Source organism: Nelumbo nucifera, chromosome 4, assembly GCF_055504915.1.
Source record: "Nelumbo nucifera cultivar China Antique chromosome 4, China Antique-T2T, whole genome shotgun sequence".
In the NCBI taxonomy this organism is placed as follows: domain Eukaryota; kingdom Viridiplantae; phylum Streptophyta; class Magnoliopsida; order Proteales; family Nelumbonaceae; genus Nelumbo; species Nelumbo nucifera.
In genome coordinates, this window is record NC_142652.1 from 81,658,254 (window position 1) to 81,680,209 (window position 21,956).

A 21,956-nucleotide genomic window follows, 5' to 3' on the forward strand; every position below is an offset into this window, starting at 1 on the left:
ATTAGAATTAAAAATTCAGATGATTTTTTTCCTATTTAAATGAACAATGGGCCTACAAGATGATTTTTTTCCGTTTCTTTTACGTTTTAAAACATAAATTTATTCAAATGGACATAATCACATAACCCATTTTAAGTCTAATTTTAGGTCGGGTCGGGCTATTTTAACAAAACCCGAACCCGGCTTGAATTTATTGCGAGCCAGGCTTTTTAGCCCGAATTTAAGCCCGCGGGCCTATAAACATATTCAAACCCGTCCGAGGGCCAGGCTGGCCCATCGGGCCACCCGGCCCATGAACAGGTCTACCCACGATGTATGAAATCATCATCCCTTGAAAAAAGTATAAATAACTAAATAAGAGGTTCGAGAATGGATTCATAAAAAAAAAGTCACATAAGCAAAGGATTAGTCAGTCCATTGATCTCAACTATACAAATTATATGTCTAGATTTCAGTTAATATAATTTATCAATCATCAAAATGACATAACAACTCAAATAAAAGATCTAAGCCACTTCTCAGAACAAATAAATTAAACAATACCAGGATTTCAACCGATAACATAGCAGATGGAGAAAGAAACGCACATGATGTCAACAGGTCAAGTTAAGGTCTCGTTTCTTTATCGGTAAATAAGGAGGGAAATTGGTCAATGGGTATCTTTTTCCATCGATCAACTTTATAGCATTCTTTTTACATTAATTATAAAGAATCTCATTTATCTAGGTAAAACTTATCCATATCCCAAGTAGGTAAGTTACTTTTTCACGTGGACGAAAAATATAAAACATAATGGAACAAATTTGTCCATTTTAACATTAACTTTTTATGGATAAAAAGATAATTATATTATTTACCTAAGAATTAAAAAAAGCATGAATAAGTGAATTTACTCAAACAAATGTTACCCAATAAACATTTACCTAGAAGGTAAGTTACAAAATTATAAAAAACCTAAATGATAAATCCATAGGGTTGAGTTATGGTCAGGTATATTCAGCTTTAAGGTCAGGTTAGGGTTTATATTCTTTGACCTGGGTTGAGTTTGGGTTTTGGCTGACCAGCCCGGCTGGTTCATGATACCCCTATGTGTATACAGATTACAGAGTATTCTTGTAATTTTCTTACTTCTAATTCCATAGCGATCTATTTTCATGCTGGTTTTGTTTTTTCTTATTTTGTGTTGTTTTTTCTTCTTTTTTCTAGTACCAAAAAAAACCGACACATCTTAAAACCTATAAAACAAATTTCAACTTAAAGCTTTTAAATTTTTAAAGTGTATTATAAAAAACACATTTGAAAGACTGCAAGTCTGGCCGGGTCAGTATTGAGTTAAACCTCATATGATTGGATTGGTTTCGGAGTTGGGAGTTTGGGACAGGGTAGGTGAGGACATTGGAGGGTCGGGTTAGGGTTGAGGCAAATCAATTCCAAACCCAATCGGTTGACATCCCTACATAATGACATCAACATGCTCGTGGAGTAGAGAAGGAAGAACAGGCAAGCGAGGAATACAGAACAAAACTTCTTCAGTTGGAAGGGAAACAGAAGGTTGCAGGGACTAAGGCTCAATTTGGAATGAGTATAAATATAAATATGTATAGTGTAAAACTTTATATTTTGTATAAATACAGTGCAAATACAAATATGTACAGTACAATACATGTAAACTGTAAAGTAATACAAAATGTAAGGTTTTGTACTCTATGTATTTACATTAGTAATACAAAATACAAGATTTTACACTTTATACATTTATATTTGTACTCTTTTCCAAACTGAGCCTAAAGAAATTCATAGCTGAATGTCACAGCCAAATAAGGTTGATAAGACAGCAGCCAAGATAGCATGTATGGTGCTAATTTCTGTTGCAAAATCTCACCATGGCTAGCCAAGACTATGAGATGCCTCTCCCCCTGTTTCATGTTCGATGAGCTAAAGGAATTTGCCATCAGGTATGGCTCAATCTATCCTACTGACCTATGATAGTTTTATTTCTTCAAAGTAGTCCATGATGTTCTTACATGGAACAAAATTGTGTTTTCAAAACAATTTCTGCTGCTTCAACCTAGAAAAATGGTGATACTGGGGCACCTGAAAGTGGGATGAACTGAACTGGTTGAGGTTTGAATTCTTGAGAGATTTCTTCAGATAAATATAAGCTTTAAAAACTTCCATTTCACTTGAATAGTGTTTTGTATGCATTCCTTGCCCATCAAAGTAGAGCAAAATTTTCTCTTCCCCTAGAGAATGATCAGAGAGCTGAGACACTCCCTCTTATGATAGATTTTGATCATCAGCATACCAGTACTGTGCGAGTAGTCCAGTACAAGGGAGTGAGACCTGCAAGATAGCAGTTCCTATTTGTTGCACAAAAACCCAAAAATACATATTCGAATGACACAAAACAATGAAGTAAAACAGAGATATGAAAGGCTAAGAAAAGATAAAGGAAAACAGAGCACACTGATTTATGTGATTTGGCCTATAGCCTATGTCCACAACACGAGCAACAGAGGAACACAGATCCACTATGAAAATTGAAAATAGAGGACACAAAAGTTGAGTAACCTCTTTTTCTTAAAAAAAAAAAAAAACTACATCCCAATAAACCCAATCTCTCACTCTCAAATTTTCTCCATCTTCATGTATAAGCCAAAAGATACATAAAGGAGAAACCCAACAACTTCACACAACATATTCAGGTCAGACCCATAAGCAAAAAATGGGTCGGATCCATACCACTGTAGGGATGGCCCCCATTTCTCCAAAATTATCGGATCAGGTCATGGATCTGACTGCAACAAGAATTCAAAGCACAACTCAACACTACTTAATATTCTAAACATGTCATGCTATACAATCTATTATTATGTAAACACATGTACAAAATAACAAAAGTATCATTCCCATTCCTTGGTGGAATGGAATGGCCCCATTTGAGGGAATGGTCATTCCTTCCCCCTCCTTTAAGAATGGGAATTTATTCCAACTGACTCCGTTTCCCGTCCAATCCAAACAGGCAGAGGAATAAACCATTCCGATGGTTCTTTTATTACAATTCTAATTCCGACTGCAAACTAAATGGGAGTTCAAATCAGCTCCCCCCCGCCCCACCCCAAAGACTGCCCCTACAACGTCCCACAGTACATCCCTGCCGTGACCCGATGATATCATTATTTCTGATATCATCATCAGGAGATGTTCCCAATACACAATTAGGATGAATTGTGGGACGTTGTGGGGGGCTGATTTGCTCTCACTAAATGAACCCTTAGTTCTAAAAATTAACACACGACCCTAGTTGGTTGGGAACTTGAAACCTTGCGCTGTCCATAAAAAAATATAAAAGAAAAAAAAGAAAAAACATTTTAGACATTTGGCCGATGCAGGACCTGGCGCTCAACTGGTTTTACTTTTAATCAAGGTTTCGAATATTGACGATACGAAAAAATTGCATATCATGCATTTCGAATAGTGGATACTTAAAAAATATTTCCTGATAATTGATAGATTACTGAAGATGACTTTTAACATCTGAATCATTCAACCCCCCCCCCCCCCCCCCCCCCCCCCGCAAGTCCCAACCTTCAATAGCTTCTTGGCTGAGAATTCTCAGCTCTTTCAAGAGCCTTTTTTGTCCAATCCAAATATGAGCCTTTAAATCATTTCTTTAAATCATAAAGAAATGAAATGGGCAGGAGGAACATTTTATATTTATAGGTTCCATTTGCTTTGAGTCAGTTTTATTTTTTGACAAGAAAAAGGTAATGGAGTTGCAAGTTGACGCTTTTCATCATGAAGTGGTGTGGGAAGTTGACTTTTTTTTTTTTGGCTCATCATTAGATTTTGGGGAAAATCTATGATGCGGGAAAAACATGGTAATGGAAAGAGTTTTGACCAATCAAAACCCACCCATGAATTTTGATAAATAACATGTGATTGGCTACCACATTTATGATTCTACTTGATTGGTCAGAAGCTATTCAGATATCATATCTTTCCCATATCATAGTAGAACCCTAGTTTTTGGATTTGCTTGAAGAAAAAAAGTTGCCGTCTCAACCCATCAAAGACAGTTCCAAGAGACTTCAATTTAAAAGGTATTACTTGAACAATTTGTATTTACTAGTCAGTATTGAATATGGAGCAATATGGACTACACACTATTACACCTTAATTCACCATAGATAATCAATAGTTCCCAATTACATTTAACCAAATAGCTTGATCTTTAACCAAGCGGAGGGACCATTACAACATGCAGTAAATTACACTTATGTATTAATGGAAGGAAACAAAAGAATGAAAATTGACAAGAGACTTTCAAAAAAAATGATAAATGATAAATAAATATTGGCCAGCCACTCAAATGATGCCAGAAACTTTTAGGGAGGATAGAACAACAAAAATAATCCAGAGGAACATGAAGTACACACATGTTGCCCAGGCCCATGGCCTTGGCCCTCCAAGTTCAGCTCCCAGTGTAAGGCGCCTAAACACAAGAACTGCAATACAACCTATTGAAGTTAAGAAGAAAACAAGCAGAGAAAAGCTGAGGCCTTCAGCATTCTGTACCCGCAATGGTTCCCTATATGCAATGAAGTTGTATGCTGTGTCGATCAGCCATGGGATGCCAATGCCAACATAAATATTCACAGAATTGCTGCAGAAAAGAAAAGGATCATAAATAATAGATATTTGAAAGAATAAACATCATTTGAATTTGAAAGAATAAGCATCATAAATAATAGATATTTTCATATCAAAGTCTGGAAATGGAAATAGAAATCCACATGTTTCCAAATTCCAGTGCACCCCAAGAACTTTAGACTGAATTCCAAAATGACTTGCATCCAAAGAAAGAAAAAAGAAAGAAAGAAAAGGATAAAAGAGTATGCTTGACCAACAACAAATGGGCCCTTCAAATCCTCTCATCCAATAAACTTTTACAATTATTAAGGGTTCAACTATGATATGGAAAAGATATGGTATGGGAAAAACAATTGACCAATAAACTAGAATCATAAACATGACAATGATTCAGGTGTTATTTATCAAAATTCATGGGTAGGTTTTGATTGGTCAAAACTCTTTCCATACCATATCTTTCTCATATCATAGATTTTTCTTTATTTATTTTATTGGGCGAGAGAGAGAAAGAGAGAGAGAGAGAGAGAGATGACTTTCATTGTTTCTGTTTTATACGGTGGTATGATTGTAAATTTAGATGTTCAATAACAAATATGAAAGGGGGAGAAAGCATTAGAAATTTTCAAGGACAAATTTGGAAAACAAAAGTTACATCATGGACGAAAAAAGAGAACGTGAAACTCTCTTTTATTTATAGGTATATAGAAATATTATGGTAACATAGGCTGAAAGACATTTTGTCTTAGCCAAAAAATAGCTATAAACCATAACCATGATATACCCAAATACCCATACATGGATGCTGTTTTGCAGTGTCTGACTTACCTGACTGGGTTCTTGCCATACATGTATGGGGTACATTGGTGTAGACAGCAGTATGGTTTTTTTACCACAACTAGTGCAACTTGAAATTTCAGCAAAAATGAAACTTTAATCTGCTACGGAACTCCAAAAGTAAGAGAAAATGGAAATGATTTATTTTAATGGGAAACGCCCTAGAGCCTTGCTTCTAAATGGGGTCAGGCTTATTCAATAGGAAGTTGAAGATTAAAACCTGCAAGTAATATTTGCAATGGCAGAATCTGCTGTTGTCTGACGCTCAGCAGCAATCTTGCTTGCAACTAGATCTGGCCATGAAGTTCCACTGGCCAATGCTGTAAATGCTATAACATAAGCATTTATTCCTGCAAGAAAGGGGACAAATCCATAGAGCATCATCTAGGTCATTTCGGCAGAACCAAAACCTCAGTCAAGTACAGGAAGCACAGAACCAACACACACCTGTGACACAGCTTATCAGATCTGTGATCTTTGTAACAACATAAGCTATTCCACTAATGAAAATCAGAGAGCAGATGAAGGCAATCCATCCATGAGCGATATGATAAGGAGGCACAAAAGCAAATAGAAATCTCCATGGTACAAGGATTAATTGCCAGGAAACTCTTGCTAGTCGTAAATATATATTGTCCAACTTTCTTGACTCTGTGCTCTCTAACTGTTAAAAAGAAGGCACAATCAAGAAATAAACAGAAAGAGTTTGATTTGTTGCACAATTTCATCCATATAGAACAAAGATCAAAAAATAAATCATAGAAATTCTGTGATGAACCTCAACAGTAGGTCCTGGTGATTTAAAATGCCCCTAATTTCCCTAATATTTCCACGACATATGTCCATTTCCATGGGTAGCAACATGAAATTTTACTGGAATCAACATATTCCCCAATGAACACTACCAGCACTATGCGGAGTACAAGAGATAGTTTCCGCAACACATTTCCTTTTCCACTTCCATGAGTAGTGACATGAAATTTTCCTGGAATCAGCATATTCCCTAGTGAACACTATCAACACTATGTAGAGTACAAGGGAAAGTATTATAACATAAGTTGGTGACAACATTGTAATGTGGAGTAACAATGTTATTGCCCGCCTAACTTACATGATTACCACTTTGAGCAAGCTCAAAATTCATTTCAAACATGAAGTTAAATATTAGTTTTTTTTGCAAAATATTTGTGCAACCATTTACATTTTCTATGAGTTAAAATTTTGCCTCAACTCATTCTGTCATGAAGCTCTGAATCTCAAGGCTTAAAGGGCCATTCAAAATGTGCTCTTTTGTTTATAATCTTAGTTTCTTAGCTTTGTTTAATGATTTAGAACAAGATAATAATTTAAAAAGGTGTGCCTATGCTTCTTTTATCATTTTCAGAAAATATCATTCTATATTTTGCATAGTTTACAATGTTTCCACCATGTCCATAATTTTTACAATATTTCCATATGATATTTCTGACATTTCTAACATGTTTCTTAAATTTGGACAACCAACATTTCCACCGACACCAACATATTAAACCTTGGGTCCTAATGATTCTATTAAAAGAAAAACATAATTAATAAAAAGTTTCCAAAGGATGTAAAGCAAGTCATTCCACTAAATCATATATTTTATGTAAAATCCGGAGTTCTGCTGATCCACATAAACTGAAAATTTTGAAAAGGCACCATTGACTAGGCATCAGTAAAACGCACAATTTGGGGATGAAACTTGTTAAAATCAAATCTTTTCCTAATGAACCAACCATACTATAGATAACATGAGTTGAGCTGGAAGGACACAGACCATATGAAAACGTGATTTACTAATAAACTTTCATATTTTCTTTCAGAGAGATTTGAGCTTCTTAAGTTGATCTGGTAATTTTCGTTTTCACCCATAATGATGGCTTGATATGTTGATTAAAGGTAAAAACTTATTATTTATCAATTGTATTTCGATTGGCTCTAGAGTCCTTGGTCACCAGAAATGTGGGATCACAAGAATGTATCTGCCCCAAAGTCCAAACCATGATCATTGTTTTGGAAGGGGAATGGTCTTGGACAATGATGCAATAAATCAGAGATCACAAATTCATGATCCTAAATTTACGAAACCAACTTCCCTTTTCTTTTCTCTTTGAAACGTCTATCTTTAGATGATTGATAAGAAAAAGTTAAAAGTGATAAGCAAGAATATGGTGACAACTCAATGTTAATTCGACCAGAAACATGTAAATTGTGTGGGTTCTACAGATACTTCAAAGACAACTTTCCAATTATTAATAAAAGAAATCCATTATTTTTCTTTCTTTGTTCAACGTATCTCCCCCAAACGGTTTTGCACGATATTATCCTGAAGTTTTAACCAATTTTTTACCTTTTTTGGTCATCTACCACCATGAAGGATTTCATTGAAAATACAGAGTACAGAGAATGAGAATTACCTTTAGTGCATCAATGAACTGGTGTTTCCAAACTGAAAGCATATTAGGCCCTTCTTCAGTGTGCTTCTTGATAAAACCTCCACCAGAAGTTTCAGCCACATCAATAGTTGGCAGAGTTTGGTACATAGAATCTGTAATATTGTGCTTCTTAGAAAAGGACATCTAAATGAAAAAACGGTTTAATAGCAAAGAATGGCTAATGAATCAAATATTTTGATCATAGAATTTTTTTCGAAATGAAATGAAGAACAACAAGAAAGATCTTAACTAAACTACCGAGTTTTACCAAAAAAATAAAGAGAACAAATAAAAAGAAGAAAATATCATGGCCTGACAGGCAGGAATACCACCCGCTAGGGAAATAAAAGCTTGTTATATAAACTCAACAGGCTGATGATCATCCACTTTCATACCATAAAGACAAACCAAGCTTTGTTATAATTGAACTCAATCACAATGAGAGCTCTCTTGTGTTTATACAGAGAATACATAGTTCACACAATAGAAACCTAGCTAAAATAGAAAACTAATTAACAATAAAAATTTCTTAATCTAATATTACAAGTAACCTGTTCTGTGTTAAACATAATATTCACCATCCTCCATCCATAATTACAAGATTTCTGGATCAACACAATATTGAACCAAATTGTCTTTATTTCCAATCTCTGTCTGATGATATCTAGTGTTCTCATCCCTTTCTTCTGTATACTCCCATCTCAAGCACACGCTGATTAAAAGAAACTATCATGGCCTGATAGACAGCAGGCCTGCTACCCACCAGGGAAGAAACTTGTGCTGAATTTGAATTTATTTTGGATCTATATAAAGATTAGAGAACACATTGAGATTCAAAATAGAAATATATTCTAAATTGAAGCTAACAATAATGGAAGCATCTTATACTTCCATTTAATCCTACATAAAATCTTCACTAACTGTAATACAATTTTAACTGAATTTCATTCCTCCTTATTTGTTATTGATGAGATATGGTGTACATGTATCCCTTCCCTATATTTATCATACTACTACAGCCGTGGTAACATGGGTGGCTGATTCTTACTATTAGCCAGTATAAGATAATGCACTTCTGCACATGCTAAGGGAGAAAAGTTTCTAATTCAGTGGTGATCCTTCTGGAGGCCAACCACCAGCAGCAAGCTACTCAATTTGCAGGTGACTACTGTGGTTGTGGTACCCACTTAGGATTAAGATACATTTAACTAAAACTTAAAATATGGTGGTATTCATTTTGGCATACTCAATTTTTGATAAAAGGGATATACCCCTAATTATTAGTCCATAATGTGCATCTTTCAAAAACAGATAACTACTCCCACGTTTTCATTATCATAATATACAGGAGTATTTTGTCCTTTCAGTGATGTGCCCAGTGTAAGAGGATGGACTTGCAAACCTCCATAGATCTGGTTAGCCCAACTTGAATCCAAACCGAGCTGGCCCAGTCCAGGGTAGTAAACCAAGTCATTTGACTAAGCCTTGAACATTCTAGAAGGTTCATTAAGAAGAAAATAATATAAATAGGGGCTCCATGCCCAAATGGGGACCCAAGACACAAAATATGAGGTGGACCCAGATTTTTTCTCTCTCTTCTCCTCTTTTCTCCCACACAACCAACATAACCTCTTCTCTCTTCTTTCTTAAGATGATCACCCATTTTGCAGGGAACTACAGAGGCCTGATCCCTTGATGGAGAGTATGTAGTGCAGCCCCTCCGGGGGTCTGGCCATTTCTATCTTCCCAAACACTATTTTCTTCAAACTTTCGGAGATCTGACCATCTGAGTCTTGTCCATGGTGCTTACACCCAGTTTATCGAAAAATAGATGTGCCAAAATCAGTTACCATATATCATAATCTTTACCTTTAGAATGCTAGTCATGGATCATGAAAAAAAAAAGTTGTTCTACAAACATAAAACACAAATCGACTAATCTTTGTTCGTTTCTTTCTCATTTTCAACACCTAAACTTTAGCAATTACACCAATGTTTTAAAGCAAGCATGACATAGTTGCACCAATATCCAGTCAACCACCCACTCATACTCTAGTCCCCTTTTACAGTGGAAACAAACTTGAATAAGTTAATGTTAGTCATCTTTTTTCATGTCATAAATAAGTGATTTTTTATTAATAAATTCAGATCAACACAACATAGGACTCTTCTAATATTAACAGATGAATTACCACTAGCTCCAGATAAGATTTAGGAAAGGCAAGCCAGAGTACCTCTACACTCTTTTGAGTGGATAGAGAATATATCAATAATGTTCCTCTCTTCCTCCTCACCACCCTGTAGTATCTCAGAGTAATCATCACAGTCATTATTGCTACTTTTACATGAAACAGTCTCTTGTGGCACCCAGTCTTCTGGTCTCTCACTTCTTGTCCTGAGATACAAAAATAAACAGCAATAGATAATTAAGGAACATGGCTAGCTCTCCATTTTGATGGTTAGATGGGCTTTCTCTTCTTCTCCTCCCTTATTAATAAACATAGTTGTTAAGGCAATGCCTAGGCAGGCACCTAGGCAACACCTAAGTGATAAGGCGCTCTTGGAGTGTCACCTCACCCAAGACAACACATAATATTTTTATATTTTTAATTTATGTTATTAATAGTAGTACAATAGATATTATTAGACTAAATTATTCATATTGTGGGTTTAGAATACTAATATTATTATTCTTATACTAGTTTCTTTATATAATTTTCTTATTTGGGTTCAATCAACATACAAGTCAGTGGCATAGGGGCCATTTGATAACAACTGAAGTTGCTGAATTGAAACACTTAGGGCCTGTTCGTTTCCTCTTAACTCTTATCTCTTAAGAGGAATCTTTTAACTTTAAGAGAAAAATGGTTGTTCGTTTCCTCTTATCTCTTAAAGTGCAATCGTACAACTTTTTGTTTTCCAATGATACCCCCAAAAAGACAAACAAAAACTCTCATATATGGGGTCAAAATGGATATTTGATAATTTTCAGAATTCAGAACAACATTCTGTGCATTCAGAGTTCAGAGGAAAGAAAAGTTCACCAATACCAATATACCTCTTAATGTAATTATTGCACTTTCAGATGTCAGACTTTAGAGTAAACAAACATGCCCTTAATGTTTTGTCTTTTAGTTAATAAATAATAAAACTTTCAAGGGTACAATGATCAATCCAATTTCAGTTTCAACTATTAAGGAACCCACAACCTCCTTAAAAACTTGTTCACTAAAAGACAAAGCAATAAGCTTTCCAGTTCAGCATCTTCAGTTGTTATCAGATGGCCCCATGGTCTTGACCCCTTTAAGACTTTAAAACCTGAATTGATAAGCAAGAAGTAACTTGAAGACTTTATCCAATTGACACAAGAATAATCAATAGGACTTCATCATCATCTTCTTCCTAGGACCAAAACAAGGGCTCAGCCCTTATGTTTTGTATGTTTTTTCTTTCCTTTCTTATTTTTCATCTCATAAATATGTTGATTTTCTATCTTTTGATATGGAGTTTATACATATTTCATGAGGATTATAGTAATTATTAGTTAAAGATTACTGCATATTACTATGAAAACTAGGAAACTACCCTAGGATTTATATTTTTTTATTTTAAAAACTCATTGCCTAGGCAACAAGGCATTCCCCTATCGCCTAGTTTCACCTTGGCACCTTGAAAACTATGGTAATAAATTCTGATTTCATGTTGCTGATCAAAAAATACATAAATTATTTAGGTAGAGAGACTTTTGTGATCTGTAATTTTGTATAGAAAACAATATTCATCCAGTGAAAACACATGCAGTGGTTCCAAAACTAAGCCATAAAATAAAACATACAGTGGAAGAGATAAATAGGGCCAGCGTTTGTCTTGAGCATATGCATGTATCAGCAATAACCCAAATTGCAACACTGTCAATAAGGACTCCCACAGGGTAACCACATTTGGGGTCCAGACCTACACAATGCACAGAAAAAGTCAAGAACATTTTGTGAAGTTCTTAAATTCATTTTCTAAGCCATTAAATGCATGTTGAAATACTACTTCGTACATACAGACACATACATATGTACATGCATATCTAACAAGGAAGTCTCTACTTTTTTCTCCTCATTTTTTAAACAACCAATTAGAGATCCTCCCTCCTTCCCATCTCCTAATCTATCTCACACGCCCAATAAACCATCTAATTTTAAGGTCTCTTTCCCACCCCAATCTCTCTATCTATCTATTTCTATCTCCATCTCTCTCTTAAATACATGTATTTAATTTTTCATCAATGTATCAAATATTAACATTTAAGCTAGAACTCTTTTTTTTAAACACTTTAAGTTAAAACTTGAATATTGAAATAACATGAATAAAAAATATCTAAAATACTAATAAGAGAAAAAAAAATAATACAATAAGACAAATAGTAAAACTAAAGTAATAAAATTCAATAATTAATTAAAAATATTATTATAATTATAAATAATATTCTCATTATAAAATTTAATAATTAATTATAATATTTTCGTAATTATAAAGTAAGAAAATTTAATTTCAATATAAAAATGATTAACATAATAGAATATTCAAAATAAATTACTGTTTTTTAATTTTAACAATAATGATTGTTAAAATTAATTACAATAATATTATACTTAATTATATAAAAAATTCTAACATTATTAAAAAACTTAAACAGTAATAATCTTAGCATAATATCATAACTTAAATTACGCATCAATAACAATTTACTAAATAAAGTAAAATATAATAAAAGTAAAAATTATTAATTTAAACTCATTTTAAATTCAATCTTAAAATAATGAAGAAATAATCACAACAAACCGGGTTCAGTACGGGTTTGCCTTCACCCTACCCAGGCCCCTCATTTTGCTACATCACCGAGCTCTTAGACTCTAGCCACATCACCCTACCTCCCATTTCACCACCATAACAAAGGCAAAAACTTTCCAAACATTAAACGTATAGGGTAATCAAAATAATTAAAATATCAACTCATTTTGATATTTGTAGTAGTTAATTATTTATAAATACATAAGTTTTTGAAAATTAACTTAATCATATCAATAATTATTGAACAATCAATAATTAATGAAGCATTAATAATTAATGACATTCACTGAATTTTTTTAAAATTTAAATATTAATTTATTATTATATGAAATTAATTATATATTAGTATTATCTAAAATTGATAATTATTAGCTGAAATTTTCAGTAATTTTCAGATAATTATTTATTTTGAAAAAATCAGAAAATTAATTTTCAGCAATTTGTAGTAATTTCCATTAATTTTCAGGTAATTTCAGAAAATTATTGATTTTGAAAACTAATTTTGGTAATAAAAATTAGTTATTGATATTTTCATTTACATTGGTTTTTGGTGATTATTAAATATTACATTGGGAAATTATTGAGGAATTTTAACCATATTTATAATTTCCACAATTAATTATTGGTAATTTACATAGGTTTTTGGTAATTATCAAATTGGAAAGTTATTGGGGAATTTTAATATTGATAATTTACATTTGGTAATTATTAATAATTTCCATAATTATTGGTAATTTACATTGGTTGTTGGTATTTATTGGGAAATTTTAATTTAGTGATTATCATAAACTAATTTTCATGTTTTTGGTAATTTAATTTAGTGAAAGTTAATTTAAAAAAATCTAACTTACTGAAATTTTTTTATATTTTTAGTAATTAGTTATTCATAATTAAGAATTTTTTGAAAATTAATTTATTTATATCAATAAATTTTGAAATTTTTATTCATATCAATTTAGAAATTTATTCATAAATTTTGAAAAGTAATTTATTCATATCAATATTTATACTAAAAATTTTTAATATACCCAGGTTTCTTTCTATTTTTCTCGTGCATTGCACAGGCCCTGCTAGTTGTATTATATAGGAAAGAATGCAAAGGTAAAATGATAAAGAATAAAAGAGTAGTTTTGGCATACCATCTTTTCTCTTAGACGCTTTGTTGGGTTAGCAAGGTTTTGAGGATTTTGAGTTGGTTAGGAATCAGCCCAAATCAATCTGGCTACAGCCAATGCAGATTGGATAGCTTTCATGCATGATGTCCCACAGTTCAGTCTGGAAACCGAACTCTAGTTGAGTTTGAACCAGTTTTGCATGGACAAAGACACAAGAGTCAGAACCCAGCAGTCCAGCACACACCAAGAGTCTGACTTAACAAGATAAGAAAACATGGATTCATGGAGACATCTATGGGAAAAGTATATACTAATAAAATAGTTCATATCTATGGAAAAGTAACATTTGACATAAAAAAGGTTTTCATCTTGTAAATTAGCTGTTCATTTATGTCAAATAAGCTAGGGGATAAAAAGGAAATATTAAATGGTAGTGTCCCCAAGAATCCATAGATTGTCAGACTTGATGCATGTCCAACACAGACATGTTGTCCCTTTAGGAAAGTCCATGCAAAACTGGTTTGAACTCAAGACCTCCTACAAGGTCTACTTTTCCATGGACAATAAGTTCCTATATCACTAAGGTCTACTGATCAACAAGGTTTGTAAATAATCAAATTATCACTGATAGCTTAAAACTGGCATGCCTGAAAACTGAAAAGAACAACATAACAGAATTCTAGAATCATGATGAAATGGTATACGGAAGACACCTCTAAGATTATGTACAGCCAAATGTAAGCCCAAAATGACCAAAAGAGCTCTACTATCCAAACACCAATATCTGATATCTTTTTTAAAGTTCCTTCTTTTGGAACTACCACACAAACAGCATGGATAGGAAAAAGGTCAAATGCAGCAGAACCAACAAGTGTTCCAGGACCCAAACCTACAAATCAGGTAGATGTTAGAATAGCATATAGAAGAAGCACAAAAATTAGCATAGATACATGAATACAGAGTTCAAGCCACGAAAAGATCATGTGAAGAAAATGTTAAATAAAAGTTAAAAAGTAGATGAATAAATTAAGTTGTTCAAACTCAAGTTTGAATGTAGACACAGTAATTAATTCATGATTCACAAATTATTCTAAGCAATCTGTGGCATAGCTTGAGTGAAAGGAATCAGGCCTACATAGTCAACTAAAGAAGTTAGGCACATGTGGCAGGGTCATCTCAAGCAGATGCATTGAAAATACCAAGCAATGCAACCCTGTCCTCCATGAAATATAACCCCAAAATATCAATACCCCAACTACACGTTTATGATCTTTGGTAAGCTAGTTAGTGGTCCAGCTAAACCCCAAGCTACCACCCCACCCACCCAGATAATGATAACAAAAAAAGAAAGGAAAAGAGTCAAGTTACTACATAAACATACATTTGAGTTTGCTTTTTCATCAGACTTCTCAAGAATTAAAAAAAAAAAAAATCCCATGAATTTTTAACTGAAGATAGCAACCGTAGCCTCTGTAGTAAACTATATCTTCATTTAATTATTTGCACCAAGCCACCACTCCTGTCACAAGTTTGAAGCTTAATATCATACTAATCCTTTCAAAGGTTCCAGAACATGCAGGAGAATCCTTAGAAAGTGACTCGAAAACTAGCATTGGCTGGTTGAAAGATGAGATGGCAGGGTCATGGAGCTTCAGACTCCAGACAAACTCCAGACAAGGAGGGCAAGATTTATGGCTAAAAGATTGCACACTCAGTTTTTTTGGTCATAATTAGCAATTTTGATATTGATGGATACTTCTCCATGTAGAGATGGGGAAATTCATGTAAGATATTTGGAAAATCTAAAAAAATCAGGGAAATTTTCTAGAATCATGGAATTAGTTAATAAATCTTCAAGAAATCATTAGAAGAAGAATAATTGCACATTTAAAGCACAAAAAACATAGCAAACAACTATATAAGTCAAATAAAAGAGTATAAGAGACTTAAAAATAGGTATCTTTCTTTTTATCTCCCTTTTAGTCTTTTAGCCATCTTGTCTTTGTTGCATATTCATTTACTTGCCATTTCAACATTTGTCTTTTTTGTTACTATATGTTTTGATTAGATTGAGAATCCTCTTTTGTTGTGTGTGTTTTTCTCTTTCTTTTGAATCATAGCAAAATAGTAAGCCAAACATCCAATAACTAATTCCCCATTGGTTCTTTTAGCCAACATATCCACAAAATATCAAAGATATTAGTAAAAAAATATTTTTGGAAAATTTCATATAGGAACCTAGCAAAATGGGGAGATTTCAAGGAAATTTCACCTTGTCAATATTGTGAGCCATGTTTTTGAGTACCAAGATCTTATAACACCTTTGCAAACTAACTAGCTTGCGAAGGTGTAAACAAGGAGAGCCTGACCTAGAGTGGATATCCTTTAGCCGAATCATGTAAAGTACTTGGAACAATTAGGGCTTGTTTACACCTTCGCAAGCTAGTTAGTTTGCAAAGGTGTTATAAGATCATGGTACTCAAAAACATGGTTCACAATATCGACAAGGTGAAATTTCCTTGAAATCTCCCCATTTTGCTAGGTTCCTATATGAAATTTTCCAAAAATATTTTTTTACTAATATCTTTGATATTTCATGGATATGTTGAATAAAAGAACCAATGGGGAATTAGTTATTGGATGTTTGGCTTACTATTTTGATATGATTCAAGTCACTATAAAGTACTTGGAACAATTAGGGCTTGTTTGGGGAGTAATAATGGGCTTGTTCCATCAGATTTTGGTGTAAAATGTAAAATAGCTTATAGTACTTTTTTTTATCAGCAACACAAAATTGATTCATTAAATCAAAAAAAATAGAGATACAACAAAGAGTTGTGAGCACAAAACAAAGCCCAAACAGAACTATTCACTATTTACAGAACTGCCCAGAACATAGATTGTCTTTTGAGTTCCTTGCTTTGCTAGACCATCAGCGAACTGTTCGCAGATCTCCTTATCCACCTTATTTGGATCATCATGTCTTTAGAAATCTGCTTGAATCTCCTGAATTCATTCCTTAACTTCCATATGATTCCTTCCCCCTTTTCAGCCAGCCCACAAATAGCTTATAGTACATTGACTGCTACTCATCATCAATATAATTTTTCAAGTTACTGATATAAAAATGTACAAGAATCCTATAAACAAATTCATGCAAAATCCAGCCCAACATTTTCACCAAATAACTCCATAAGAGAATACCTGATTTCCTGAATATGATGGAATGCAGAAGAGGGTTTCAATAAAAATATAGATACGAAATTGGAAATTAAAAAAGATGTTAAAACATGAGAGTATTCCACTTTCAATGATAACCTGTATAAATTTTTCACTCTGACTTCTGAGAAAGATATCATAAAAATACATAGAGATGGCTAAGAAGACTGACATAAGACAAATGTCAATAAATTAAGTAAAAAAGGAATGCAGCTGCAGCAGAGCCAAATAGCAGAAAGAAATGTAGAAGTAATAGGACATAGTCATATAAATAGAATTGCATGACCAATAGAGGACCTGATCGGGTACAGAGTTTCTAAATGTAATTCAGTAACTCAGCATCGTTTCTATGCGAAACTTAAATTATGAAGATAACCCTAGCTGATGTTAATGATAATACATATTTCTGGTAACATAATCTTGGGCGTCCATTTTATTTTGATATTAATGATAGTTTTCTCACAAAGAAATAAAAGCAGTCTCATGCTCTTTGTATGTCCAAGGTTTCTTTTCCTCTTACAATGCATATCATCAATTCAAAGCGAACATTTCTTTTATGTGTTAGAAAAAAAGAAAGACATAAACAACAGAAGTAAATGGCCACAAACCTCCAGCATACAGCTGACCAATATTCCGGATGGCATCTATAGTGGCCAAAGAGATTTGGGGGAAACTTGTCCCAAATGCCAGTAAAGTAATGTCTGCAATTGTGTAGTTCCACACATTTTCATATCTAATTAATTCAGTGTTTGTGAAAGGATCTATCTCCACCACCTTCTTTTTGTGCTTAACAACATTTTCCATGGACCGGAAAAAACGGGCAGTCACAGCTGATAATCCTAAGAAACAATAGGCAAGACCAAGAAGATACAGGAATAATCTGAAGCCATCCCCAAGGGCAGTTTCACCTCGGAAAAGCAAGTAGCTTTCACATTTTTCATGCCCCAAAACGTTGGAAAATGCAAGCATTCTCTCTGAAATAGACTTGTAACCCAAGCCCATATTTCCACTTGTCAAGTCACATTCCCCTTCTGAAATGGCGATAATCCAGTAAACAAGCTATCCTGAAACATATCATAGGACTTAGCAAAAAAGAATAAACGTATTAGAAGAATACTTCAAACATAATCGGTACCAATACGGCTCCAAATTCTATTGACATATCTAATTCAAGCATACCACAGTCAGATTTTTATTTTATATTCTCCCTGATGATACATAGTATGCAATAAATGTGCCATTGTCCATGATGAATACTTGGTCAAGTTAACAGGACGGGAGAAATCATCCTCCCTGATTATTTCTTTTTTAATGAAATTCACAGTTGTTGATCCAAATATATATATACATCCTCCCTAATACAGGTTATCTGGGAGGTCTACGGTGGTCTGTGATGCATCAAGGTTATCCCTTGGGACAAGGTCAGGTTAAGCAGAGTGAAACACCTATCTGATGATTCTGATCTGCACCATTTCATCTGGGCCATTTGCAATACTTTCTTAGATCATCTAAACGATTCAGTAGATTAGAACTGACTAATATTTATTCAAAAAAACTATGCAATTTATTTAAGCTATTTTACCCTCAGTGAATAGAAAAGATACTTTTTTATAATAAAAATAAAGAAAAAAAGAGAATACAGAGGAAGGTGACCAACAGTCATCTGAGAGAAGAAAGAAAGAAACTTCACCTCCAAGGACCAGATCCAACCCCCTAAAAGTAACCAAAACAAACCAGCCACAAAACAAATGAAACATACACCAAACAGACCCCCTACTAAAATAAACAAGACAGAAATAAAACCCTGCAACGAAATAAATAATTGATCAAACCTCTTTACTTCTCCTGTAGACTTTCTTTGATTTCTTCACCTTCTTAGTAGGCCCAACTCCAAACAGATCCCCTTTTAATCTTGCAAACACTTTTGATACCTGGACTACTGTTCTAAAGGTTTTCTGATTATTGAATCTTTATATGGCATTAGGCTTCTTCTTCGTCAGATCCTTCAATACCCTTTGATCATCATTGATTCTTTCCAACTCCAAAACCACATTTCCCTCCAAAAAAAATGATCCGAGACACCTCTCCGTCTCATAAGTTTAATTAGACAGTTTTATAATCTCCTGATGTCTACTACTCTACAGAGCCTACTTGAATTGCCATTCTAAATCCAAAATACATCTACTTGAACTATGAAATAGAGACTAATACACTACAGCTTTAGATTCAGACAGATGGAACTCAAAGCCGTTAACCCCAAAATTATACTTTACACCAACCTTCAAAGGCAATTATAATTACAACCATCAAAGCCTTAGAGTTAAACTTCATTTTCTCTTTATGTAATCTCTTTCTCTCTCTATATAATCTCTTCTCTCTGATATCTACATTAATCAAGAAAAGATCACTGTACATTTAAAATTCCAACTCAATAAAGAGGATGTGTGTATCTATCCACAATTTAAGAACGAAGATAGTGGAAGAAGGAAAGACATCTCAACAAGTTCTTCTACAAGGCAGATCGAACAAAGACTACAAACCGACCTTAAATATCAACATAGACCAAGTTTAATTTTCGCATAGAATTAACACCTCGAAAAATGTGAGAATTCGAACTCTTGCTGTGAACCATCATATTTTCTTTTATTTCAATTGCCAAATTAGAGAAAACAAAAAGAATCAGAGAAGAAAAGAAAATACCGATAAACGCAAAAGAGATCAGAGGACCACGGTCTTACGAGTACAAAAACGAGAGGAGTGGAACACGGCCTTACGAGCACATACGAGGGGAGTCACTGGTAGGCTGTTACCTCGGAGGCAACGAGTCAGCCTCACCGGTAACATCCAGCACCTGAATCTGATGCGGACCAGATTCCGGCGATGGAATTGCCTACCAGGGAAAGACACGGAGCGAGGAGACATCGCGAGTGTATATCGGTGAATGGTTAATTGGTGTTTGAGTGGCAGAGGAGCATGTTTTACTGCTAACGTAAGTTAATTAGTTAATTGAAGAAAAATTACTCAAAATTTTCCCGGTTATTTTTGAAACCGGCTGAACCAGAAACATCAGAAGATCCTATCATCTCCCGACTCCCCTCACAGAAATTCAAGAAAATAAAAAAATAAATGTAAATTTTTAAAAGACAAGAAAACCCATCTTATTAAAAAAATCCCGCTGAGCAATAAATAATGTTTTTAAAACACCATTATTTTAGATACATCAATAAGATCAAAACTCCCATTTCTTTTTCCAAAAAAATAAGAACTCCCATTTAACCCTAGCTCTACATTGGTTTGTTTGCATGCAAAGAAGACCATAACCAAAAGAGAAGGATAAAAGAAAATGAAATTATTTAGACTGCGTTTGGAATCACTATAAAATGTCATTGGTGTAAAAATACACGGATAACATTTTACATTGAACCGTAAAAGTGACCATTGCTTTTTGAAAACGTGATGGGTGGAATAATGTAAAGTTTTACATCAATAAAATCGATGTAGTTTTTACATCGATTATCGATGTAAAACTTCGCTCCATCCAAACACATGCAAAACTGAATCAAAGTGGAATTTTACATCAATCATAATTACACGCTCCTTCCAAATGCCTACAAAACCGAACTGATGTAAATTTTAGATCGGTTCTTGATTTATATTACTTCCAAATGCAGCCATAACCACTAATTAAGAATGGATATGACATTAAATAAAATGGAATGGTGAAAATGAACTGGATCTCCTTGTTATCCTACTCACACATTACTACAGCCACACATCAAGAAGCGTCTCCTATATTTACATATTAACATTCATGAGGAGATATTCCCATTGTATAGTTATAGTGTCTTGTGGGTAAGTGTGGATAGGAGATACAAATTTTGGCGAAACATGATTCATGTAACTGATCTGATATAATTCTTTTCTGATAATAGGGCACAACCAATCCCTATAATCAGTATAGGACTTTAGATGATGATGATTTTTAATTCTTAGTTTGTGATAATTTGCTTCAATCCTTTAGCCTGTGTTTGGAAATGATGCAAATGGAGTGTAAATCCCGGTTTAGGGTAAATTTGCACTCTGGTTCACTTTTTCCAGTGTTTGGCAACATTACATTTATGCATTGATAAATGACAGGAAACACATTTTCCAATGCATATTCACATTGATAATAAGATGTAAAAGTACATCAATAAAGTATATGTTTTGGCATCAATGCTGCTGATGTGTGGGTTAGATGCACCGTTTTCTAAACGGTGCCTTTTTTTTTGTTTGGAATCATTGCTGCCAAATAGGACGTTGCCAGAGCAACAACTTTTTCTGTTTGGTACCAATGCTCTAGCAAACATTTTTTGCACTTCTACCCATTATCCAGTGCCACATCACTGGCATGTTGGCAGCAACGAGCTGTAGCTCTAGGAAATGCCAAATTTGGCGTTGCTCCAAGCCATGCCTTCTTGATTTCCAAGGCATGGCTTAGAACACCATTTTCTATGGAAAAATGGTTCCAAACAGATGGTTGTTTCTTGGAGAACAGTTTTTTCCTATGTGGCACTGATGTGGCGCCGTTTTCTGGAGCAATGACAATGGTTCCAAACAGATGCAAAAATAAATAAATAAATTTGCATTCAAGTGGGCTTTTGATAAAAAGACATGCTTTATTGGAATTCGTGTTTGCATCCATTATACATAAAAGTTTGTTTGGTAAGAAGGTAAATTTGTCAGTGCAAATTTATGTGGACCCTTGCCACATATCTATAATGGGAAGGAGATCAATTCTAACCAAGTATACACGATAAGGGATGTCAAATCATTTTTATTTTAATCAAGCACATCA

At 33.9% G+C, this 21,956-nt stretch overlaps 1 protein-coding gene across 3 annotated transcripts; it reads right to left on the reverse strand.

The window, feature by feature from the left end:
* Positions 1-4,155: 4,155 nt before the first annotated feature.
* MHX (magnesium/proton exchanger) lies at positions 4,156-20,084 on the reverse strand. 3 transcript variants are annotated; one of them, XM_010271269.3, is made up of 9 exons: positions 19,820-20,084; positions 17,728-18,183; positions 14,614-14,789; positions 11,779-11,897; positions 10,178-10,338; positions 7,926-8,056; positions 5,935-6,151; positions 5,708-5,837; positions 4,156-4,666 (listed from the first exon to the last, which is right to left on the reverse strand). In XM_010271269.3, the coding sequence occupies exons 2-9, from the start codon at positions 18,119-18,121 to the stop codon at positions 4,369-4,371; spliced, it is 1,626 nt and encodes a 541-aa protein (XP_010269571.1). In that variant the 5' UTR covers positions 18,122-18,183; positions 19,820-20,084; the 3' UTR covers positions 4,156-4,368. The 3 variants fall into 3 exon arrangements, with proteins under 3 accessions (XP_010269571.1, XP_010269573.1, XP_088759467.1); XM_010271271.3 differs by having other exon boundaries at positions 19,858-20,070; XM_088903341.1 differs by lacking the exon at positions 17,728-18,183 and having other exon boundaries at positions 19,858-20,056.
* Positions 20,085-21,956: the final 1,872 nt, after the last annotated feature.